This window comes from Typopeltis vanoorti, chromosome 25 (assembly GCF_054136105.1).
Source record: "Typopeltis vanoorti isolate ZY-2024b chromosome 25, IOZ_Tvanoo_1.0, whole genome shotgun sequence".
Classification (NCBI taxonomy): Eukaryota; Metazoa; Arthropoda; class Arachnida; order Uropygi; family Thelyphonidae; genus Typopeltis; species Typopeltis vanoorti.
This window is the reverse complement of record NC_143573.1, coordinates 30,046,997-30,057,705: the sequence shown is the minus strand read 5'-3', so window position 1 is coordinate 30,057,705 and position 10,709 is coordinate 30,046,997. Positions and strand designations below refer to the sequence as shown.

At 35.7% G+C, this 10,709-nt stretch overlaps 1 protein-coding gene across 1 annotated transcript in view; it reads right to left on the bottom strand.

Annotated features, from left to right (window-relative positions):
• Positions 1-346: 346 nt before the first annotated feature.
• LOC150092630 (uncharacterized) overlaps positions 347-10,709 on the bottom strand; it is a 100,600-nt gene continuing 90,237 nt past the window's right edge. The window contains exon 5 of the mRNA XM_090414640.1: positions 347-2,365. Coding sequence (XP_090270766.1) covers positions 1,472-2,365 — 894 coding nt within the window. The 3' untranslated portion in view covers positions 347-1,471. The remainder of the gene's footprint in view (positions 2,366-10,709) is intronic.

Sequence of the window (10,709 nt, the reverse complement as noted above, 5' to 3'; positions counted from 1 at the left end):
ATTCATGAGTCTGGTGATGTAATGTGAGCAGTTTCATGGCATGTAAAAATCTATTACAGTAAGGTATAAAATTCAAAATCCCAGTAATCTAACATAGCCTAGATCCTGGGGTATCCAGATTTTTATATGTTACTGTACATGAATGGTATTATACACAATAAACATATTTGAGTGATCAAATTCAGCAATAAAGCAGTGAAGACACAAATATCCTCATTTTCAACAATTATATGAAAGAACTAAATTTCATGATTAACAATAAACTGAAATTACTATTTTATAAAGATTAAAAAAAAAAAAAAATTGGATTTCATAGTGCTGATTTTATTTAAAAAAAAAACACATCAAAGGAATATAATAATTTACTAATCATTGTATGTGCTACTGGCTATAAACATAATTGAACTGATTTTTCCAAAAAACAATATTCTGGAGACAACAGCAGGACAGGGAAGACCCACATGTGTTCAATGTAAAATCAAGCACTACAAAGACATAAAATATATGTAACACACATATTTTAAACACACAGAAATTTTTAGCACTTAAAACAAGTGGTCTGCAGCAGTGAGCTGCAAATACATTGAGAAATTTATAGTACACATTCAAATGAAATTTTCAGCTTATTAATACTTTAATTATAATTATGATGAGACTGAACTGCATTTTTAAAAGAAAATTATACTTGTGTTCCCAGGATTATACTGAGTGCACCAATTTTTAGTTAATTTGTATAATTGAATGACAATTTTTAGAAGGTGTATGTTGTTTTAAAAGAGTGTGAAGTTTATTATATAAACATGAACTACAAACTTCATTTTTCTGTTCCATATCAGGATTTGGTAGTTTACAGAAAATCAAACAATATTTAAAAACACATTTGCCAAATAAATTTGTTTCCTTGTTTTCAAATTTATAACTAAATAATATCAACTCTCTTAATGTTATGAATATTGATATAACAGGCTTTAATTTAAAAAAAAAAAAAAAAAAAAACTGAAGAGAAAGAGAGAGAAAGAGACTGCATGATGCATTTTAAACAGCACCTTAAAAATCTTCGGTATCAGATGACTTGGTAAATAGTCCACTTACCTACTAGTTTAAAACATATTATATTATCAAAGAATTAACAAGAATGAAAGTTACACATGATGAATTTAAAAGATGAATATTTACAAACTGTGAATACTTGTAAATAACTTGAATTTACAATACGTTTTAAACTAGTATATTTGCAGCCTAACTGGAACATGCACACAGTGGTATAAAATATGACTGCTTAGAAATGCAGCACGCAATCAATAGATAAATTCAGTGGGAATAAAGTATTAACTATTGCATCATATTTACTGACTAAAGTGTTTTCTTAATTCAATAAAAAAAAAATCATTATATAAAAGAACAAATCAAAGAAAGTTTAAAACATAACCACATTACAATCACAGGACACCTCAATTCACTTAATAATAACTCAGCTCTTTTGTTCACTCTCTTCTCCATTTCCACCTTCAGGTGCCTCAGTTTTTTCTGATGATGCTGATTCTTCTTCCTTTTCCCTCTTAGATCTTTTATGCTTGTGACGTGAAGAACGATGTTCTTCCTCTTCATCGTGATGATGTCTTCTTCGAGATTTTTCCCGATGTCTTTCTTCTTTATCACGGTGATCACGGTGTCGCCGCTCCCTATCTCTATCTCTGTCACGATCACGTTCTCGTTCTCTGTCACGATCTTTATCTTCTCTTTCATATTCTCGATCGACATGTTCTCGTTCCCTTTCTCGTTCTCTAGTACTGCGTTCACGATACTCTCTATATCTTCGTCTCTCATGATCTTCTTCAGTACGTGGTGCACGACCAGGAGGAGGTGGCCATTCACGTTCATATTCCCTGTGATATTCTCGTGGATAATTCCTTGTATGGTCACGCTCTCTATCTCGATCACGCTCTCGGTCTCGATCACGCTCTTCTCGTTCTCTGTCTCTATCACGGGTACGATCACGATCACGTGGTGAACTAGCCCAGCTTTGCTGAGTAGATTCCTCATATTGAGAGTGTTGGTTTTGATTACCATTATAGAAGTTCATATGTTCATCATACTGGTTTGATCTATCATTGGATATAGGAGGTGGAGGTATAGAGAAACATGGTGTCCCAAAGAGAGGTGGCACCCCAGGAACTGGTGGTGGTATGCTTGGAGGTGGAATTCCTGGTGGTGGAGGAGGTGGTGGTACTGGTGGAGGAGGGACACTAAGATCGGGAGGAGGAGCCATAAATGGAGGAGGTATATGTGTTGGAGGAGGAATGTGAGTGGGTGGAAGTTGAGGAAGTCCTGGAGGCGTCTCAAAACCTTGCCCACCTCCAATTACCTAGTAAAAAAGATATACTATAAATAGTTTGAAAAGAGAAAAATCTTTTATTTTAATAATTTCCTTATTTCACTAGTTTAAACTAATTATTTCTATATTAAAAAAATGTACAAATCAAGAAAAATTTGATGATCTAAAATTAAGTATTAATTCTGGAAGTGACAAAACAGGTAGCATTGATAGATATCTTGCAAAATAAATCTGGAGTCAGCTGGATGAATAACCATGTTCTCAAAAAAATACCTTTAAGAAAAGATACAGAAACAGTACAGAGACAATAAATTGACCATTAAGCATGATATATATAGTATATAAGCAACAGCTTATATCTAAGAACAATTATTTAGAATAACTAGCATTAGCTGAATTGTTAATTAAAGACTATAAAGCAAAATCTGAATTACAACCAGCCACATGTATTAAAATTATCCAAAATCCTCATGTATGTGTAAGGAATAAGGATAAAAGAATTAAATTAAGCATAACCAGCTCCTCAAAAATAACTGTAAATTATCCAGCTGTTGCAGAAGAATTTTAAAATATTTTCGAAGTTTGTATGTGTACACTGGGCAGTTAGAAAAGGAAATACTGCTTTACTGCTGAAAACATTCAGTGCTACTGCTGCTTCTAAACCAGGCTATAGTAGGGGGAATAATAAAGAGAGAGAGAGAGAGAGTGGATAAGGAAGTCAGAACAAATAAGTTATTTCTGTATTCTGATTGGAATAGATTTTATTCAAATTTGTTATCAGGAATCCTTACAAAATGCTAAACATCACAAATTTTAGTTTCAATCAGACCATGTAACAAACTATTTTGAAATTATACATTACAGTAACTCTGCTCTGTCCAAATGAATTTTCTATTTACATTTTCTGAGTTACATTTTTATTTGATAAGGCAATCAAAGTCTTATGCAAAAAACCCCAAACTGGAGCACTAGGGTATCTCTCTTAGTCTAGTGCATACCCCTTGAATTGTTAAGCTAGGGAGGTTTTAAAAAATAATGAAAGGATTAAATGAGGTTTTCAAGAACAATTAAAGATTAAGGAAAATATAGAGAGAAAAGGAAATGGGAACTTATATAGTATGGATATTGGCTACCATAGAATAAAGAATATAGACCAGAGAGAGAGAGAGAGAGAGAAAGGAAGACCATTCCTGTGAAGGAAGAATGCCCAATCCTTGATGAGAAAAAGAAGTAACCTTGCTCTGGCTGAATGGAACTTAAAATTTGGTATATAGGATGTGCACTGGAAAACATTTTTACTTGTAAAATTTAGCAAATCAGTCCCAAGACGATAATAATATGGGGAAGGTTATTTAAGCTTCAAAAATAACTGGGAGGAGGTCTTCACATAGCTTGCAAAAAGAATGCAGAATTGCCCAGGATTTCTGATACCTAATAATTTGCATACATAATGGTATGCAAATTATTAGGTATCCATCTAGAAACTGAACAAACAAACAAGAGTGGGTAGGTAATTTGAAACTTACCTGACTATATTTTATTTTGTACTGGCTGAAACCACAGACAAGTATGATGGCACAACATAATCAAATGTCAAGTGAGTTGTGGTGCCACTTCAGTAACAATGTCCTTGCTGTTCATCAGGATAGGCAAAAACAAAATGCAGCTACTGGAACCACTTCAAACTGAACAGAACTGAAGACAAGGCACCATCAACATAAGAAGTATCAATGGAAAAGAGTTAGCAGAGAAATTACAAATATACCATACCATGCTGGTATAATTGTTATTGATATGAAGAAGATCAAAGAAGGTAAGATACTTCGAAATAAATAATTATATATATTATAACTGGGCAGTCGTGATAAGGGAATGAAGACAGCATTTATAGTGTTTGCCACTAGAAACAAAAATAAACTTCTTGAATGGCAACAAAATGAGTACAGGAATGTAGAGGAATGTAGACAACTTTCGAAATGGGATTTTCGAAATGGAAATTTCGAAAAAACTAATTGTGCTTAGTCCTTTAGAAGGTGCTAGAAGAAGTACAGGAATTTTTCTAGTCATTAAGAGAGAGAGAGTGCAATTGACATAGAAAAAAAAAAGCTGGTTCTCATTAGAGATCTAAATACAAAAGTAAGATGAATTTTACACACACAGAAATGTTTGGAGAAGATCTGGAGAGATAAAACAAAGAGGTTTATTCAATGGATTTAAAACAAAAAATGATCATATAATTCTAAACAATATAAAAATGAATATCAGATTCAAAAGAAAATATATACAAACTCTTTAAAAAGAATCAATCAGATTTTAGAGGTGAACTGTACACTCAAATAAAAAAAGTTAAAGAAACAGTCTTTGATAAGAAGAAATCACATCAATTAAGTCAGTATATGCTCTTTGAAAATGTGGCGGTCGAGTTAAGCTAGTCTAGAAAACGTGTTTTTAAAGTTAAATATAGTGTGGCTTTTTGTCACAAATTGTGCTAAAATTGTGAATCGGTTAGAAACAAGTGTCCTTCAGTGGTATTATTGTTTAGAACTGTGTTGTATATATTGTATTTTCACTGCCGTTTGTTTCACTATATCAACGTGTAAAGATGGCGTCCAACAAGAAACGTACGTCAGCGGCGCGCAGGACTTCTACTACTACACGAAAGGCTGGCTCAGCGTTAGATTTTTCGCAATGGATGCGTTGCGGAAACTGCTACATGTATGCACCGAAAAATGTGAAGGATCTGTGGTCGGTCTGGCAAAATGAAAAGAAAGAAAATGTCGACGTATGTGAGAAGTGTCGGGATAGGCTGGAGCGTTTAGGAATGGAAGCTGACATCGGGACCGTAGCGGAAGAACTTCGGCGGGAGTTTATGAAAATGAAAAATGACCTTCATCTTCTTCATGAGGAAGTGGAAGTGATCGGTAAGGAGATACTGGAAGTTAAAGCTGAGTTTAATGTGTTAAACAGAGAAATTAGGACTATAGAGATTACTTTAGCTGAAGTAACTAGAACAGGATTACATATGGGTGAGTCTTTGGTGAATGATTCAGTAATAAATAGTATGGGAGTGATTGGGAGTCAACATAATAAAACCACAAGTGGCCAAGAAGAAATGAGATGTAGTGAGAGTGGGGGGGGTAAGTAATAGAGAGTTGAGTAATGAAGCTGGGAGAGTCATGCTGAATAGTGTAGAGAATGAGTCCATGAGTGTGAACTTGAATGAAGTTAATAGTGGTAAAATATATGGTGATTCTATGATTAAGGGTATGGAGAGTGGTATGCATGAGGAGTGCTTGGCTGATGGTACAATAGAAAGAGTGGCTTTAGCAATAAAGAGAGGGCATGAAACAGACAAGATGATAGTTATGGTGGGTACGAATGACCTGAGAGGTAGTATAAATCGGGTAGGAAAAGATTTAAGAACATTATTAGATATTGTGAAGAGGAAAAGTGTCAATGGGAGAATAGTGTGTGTGCTGCCTCGTTTTGACAATTACGAGTTAAGTAGACGAGCAATGATAATGAATGATATGATTGCAAGAATGTGCAGAAAAAGAGGTCTGGAGTTTGTTGATGTTTGGAGTGTGTTTGAAGGAAAAAGGCAGTTGTATGCTAGAGATGGACTGCATCTTAACATGGAAGGACATAAGAGATTGAAGAAGTTATTGTTTTCTGAACAGGTTGAAGTTATTGGGCAGGGAAACTAATATTGAAAAGGTTGAGTGTAAGAGAGAGAAACTTTAGCACTGATTGTGTATTTATTGATCCTTATAGGCAGAATAAATTGCAGAAGAGAGGGGGAAAAAATCGGCATAGGACTACGGTAGTTAGTGACTTATATATCAGTTCTAAAGCCGGTACAAGATCTAGAGGGAATCTGCAATTTTTGTATACCAATGCTAGAAGCATTAGAAATAAGAGAGAAGAATTTTTGGCATTAGTCAGTAAAATCTCACCAAAAGTTGTAGGCATTAGTGAAACTTGGCTGTCAGCAGAAGATGTGGTCACTGGAATTGAATGTGATGGGTACAGTATTTTCAGGGAGGATAGAGAAGATAGAACAGGAGGAGGAGTACTGTTGATGATAGCTGATGTGTTGCAGCCAAAGAAAGTAGTATATCATGATGATAGACATGTGAATGAGAGTTCATTTGAGGCAGTCTGGTGCGAAATAGTGACCAATGCAACCAAATATACAGTTGGATGCTGCTATAGGCCAGGGAGTACAGGGGGAGATATTGAATTCATGCATCAGCAACTTAGTGCAATGAGTGAAGGCTTAGTGATTATTATGGGGGATTTTAATTATGGTGATATCAATTGGAAGGAGGAAATATCACGTAGCAAAAAGGAAATGGAGTTCATACATCTGCTACGAGATAATTACTTGAAACAGCACGTAACTGAAGGGACACGTGGTGTGAGAGTGTTGGACCTGGTTATTGGTTCAGAGGTTATATGCATAAGTAAGGTGACCTCGTTACCTCCAGTTGGTGAAAGCGATCATGTGGTATTGACTTGGGAGGTTGCAAAATCTGTGGATTTTTCTATTAAGAAGGGGTATGTACGAAACTACAGGTTAGGCAATTATAACAAGCTTCGGAGTGAGCTTGCAGCCATCCCATGGCAGAACATATTGCAAGGGAAAGATGTTAGCAGTGCTTGGGATAAAATCAGCGGGTATCTGAGGAAAGCAATATCAGATTGTGTCCCCATGGTCAGGAGGTCAAACAAGGCAGGCATTAGATGGATGAGCAGTAGTATCAAGCTTGAACTACAAAAAAAGAAAATGTTATGGAGAATTTACAAGGAGAAGGGCGATCAGGACACCCATGAGCAGTACAAGGCTCAAGCTAGGAAGGTTACCAGCATAGTAAGAAAAGCTAAATCAGATTATGAGAAGACCTTAGCCAAAGAGATCAAGGGTAATCCCAAAGAGTTCTTCCGCTATGTGGCAAGTAAGAGGAAGAATGACTTTGGAAGGATAACCTTAGTGGGTGCTGATGGTATTGAGGTGACAAAATCAGATGTAATAGTCGAGTTACTGAGTGATCACTTCTCAAAAGTCTATCACCCAAGTGAGGATATCTCTATACCTATAGCAATACCTAATGTGAGAATTGAAGCTAAAGAATCAGAGGTATTAAATATATTGCGAAACTTAAATGCAAACACTGCGGTAGGCTTAGATGGAATATCAGCTCGGGTGTTGCGTGAATGTGCAAATGAATTGTCAACCCCTCTTACCTGGATATTTAATTTAAGTTTGAACTCTGGTATGGTCCCTAGGGAGTGGAAGTTAGGCAAAGTGGTTCCTTTGCATAAGGGTGGCTCTAAAACTGCAGTATTGAATTACAGACCAATCACCATCTCAGGAGTAGTGGTAAAAGTATTGGAAAAGTTGGTTAAAGACAAAATTCAAGAATGGGTGGATCAGGATATGATACTCTATAGAGACCAACATGGTTTTGTTAAAGGTAGATCCTGCCTTAGCAATCTATTAACTATCCATAATAGAATAACATCAGAGTTGGACAAAGGAACTGGCTACACAGTGGTACTTCTGGATTTTGCTAAGGCTTTTGACAGGATACCCCATAGAACACTGTTACGCAAATTGGAGCAGATGGGAATGGATATTAAATTGGTGATATGGATAGGAGAATGGCTCAGGGAGAGATACCATAAGGTGGTGTATGGAGGAGCCGAGTCCAGAATGAGGCAGGTGACCAGTGGTGTGCCTCAGGGCTCTGTGCTTGGGCCAATGTTGTTTAATTTGTATATAAATGATATAGGAAACGGCTTAAAGGGAGATATTCAGTTGTTTGCTGATGATGCAAAGTTGTGTAGTGCAATAAAAAATCAAGCTGATGTTGAAAGTTTGCAGGAGGATTTAAATAAGCTGGTAAAATGGGCAAAAGAAAATGGATGTCAGTTCAATGTGGAAAAGTGTAAAGTCTTGCATTTTGGGATTAAAAGATTACCAGCTGTGTACTACATAGATGGAAAGGTACTCCAAGAGATTGATGAGGCTAGGGACTTAGGGGTATTGGTAGATAAGGAGATGAAGTTCAGAGGACACATTGCTAAGGTGTCCAAGATTGCACATAGGATTACTTGGTTGTTGAGGAACACACTGACATCCAGAGATAAAGAGGTTATTATTCCCCTTTATAAAGCATTGATACTTCCACATTTGGATTACTGTGCTCAGGTCTGGTCACCTGGATTCCTTGGAGATGAGGAGGCTGTGGAGAGGGTTCAGAGAAGAGTGACCAAGTTGGTGAGTGATATAAAAAATGCTCCCTACATTGATAGATTGAGAGCTTGTGGATTGCAGAGATTGGTTGATAGGCGAAGAAGAGGGGATATGATAGAAACATTCAAATTACTAAAAGGTTTTTATAGGATTGATGCAGGGGAAATGTTTCAGCTGTGTGATAGTGATGGAAGAACAAGAGGTCATCTCTGGAAATTAAAGAAGAGTGTGGTTAACAAAGGTGTCAGAACAAGGTTTTTTGCCTGGAGGGTGGTGAATGAGTGGAATTCATTGCCTGACTTTGTTGTGAGCTCTTCATCTGTAAATGAATTCAAGAAGAGATATGACAGATATTGTTTTGCTAGTTTGGGTCTCCCGCGATGAGTCTACTGACTCCATGGAGATACCCGTAATAATAATAAAAAAAATACAGAGATAAAACCTATAAAAGCAAATTATTGACAACAAACAACAAAAAAAAAAAAAGTCACTGGAAAGACTTGGAAAGAGAACATACAATAATATCACAAAGGTTACCAGGATGATGGAACAGTTACTGTAAAAAAAGATAAACAGTACTAAATACAAGTAGCAGAAAACATTGAAAAGAACTGCAATCAGGTGTACACATCAATTAAGTAGGAAAAACTGTCAGAAACTCAAAATGTGGAAAGGCAACAAGGATAAATATTCACCAAATGATCCAACACGAAGGTATAAGAGTTTTACATTGGCTACTTTGCATAATTCAGAAGGCATAATCAGAAAGTTGAATTCTAGATGAATGCAGTAGATCTCTCAGTGTTCATCTATGAAAAGATAAATTGAATGTGAGAATATAAAACTGAACAAGAAACAGATAACATAATAAGCAAGGCTGGTGAGGATAGATAGATGAACAGATTTATATGGGAAAAGAGAAAAAATTAGCTAAAACACTAAACTTCAAACCAATTTTAATTTATCGATCTAAGAACCGAGTTAGAAATAAAACAATCAATCAAAGACTGTTCTATTTCTAAAAGACCACAGATATCACAGTTCTGAGAAAAATTAGGAGAATGAACAAATGATATTAATGGTGGAATCATCAAAAATGAAAATATTTACAAGGAATAACTTGATATAACCAGCATTAAAGTGATATTATCATATTAAAAATCAAATTGGAATCTGAATATTAAAAATTAAAATATCAGAAACAACTTGACATGATTAGCATTTCAATGATACCACTTTAAACAGAATGGAAGAAGAAAGGATAGCAAAACAGATGTTTGAAGCCGAAGTGTCAGATGAAGAACAAGATCTGTTGCAGTTGGCAGCACCTTAGACCAGAGCTTCTTAAGCTTTTCCCACTTGAGACCCCTTTTCGCCGAGAAATTTTTATGCGACCCCGGGTACGTAGGTATAAAAATAGGTATACAAATCAAAAATTAATGATAATAAATCATAAAGAAATTTATTTCAAAACAATTCTTTGGTATACATATAATTTTACCATTTACATAAAGAATTATAATATAATAGTCTTGAATCTGAGCAGATGTGTTTCTGGCAGTGTTTGTTGGCATTGTGTGGTGTGACAGCATGCTAGTGCAAAGTTCTTATGTTGTGTGTTCAGAACCAAGGCTGCAGTGAAGTAGCATGATGCAACATGGGCGAGCGCTGCCAGAAATACCTCAGATTCATTATGCATTTGATTTTGAATTAATTTTTGGTCGTTTTGCATTTAGAAACCTTTTACTGTTGCCAAATTTTTTGTGATCCCATTTGGGGTAGCGACCTACAGTTTAAGAAGCTCTGCCTTAGACAACCAAAATGTAAGATATGACAACATTGGAGACCTGACAAATAGCAGATTAATTTGGAAGAAAACTGTAAATAGGAATTAGTAATAATTTATCATTATCAAATTTCTGAATCTCTACTATGCTGGTACTACCTGAAATTCCATTATTACTAACTTCCTATTGACAACTTTCCTCCAAATTAGTGTGTTATCTGCCAGGACTCTAGTACTGTCAGATCATATATTGCAGCCTTCTAAATCACATCTAACTGCATCAATCCACTACACCTTGGACTCTTCCTCTGGGTCTTTTCCCCTGCCAT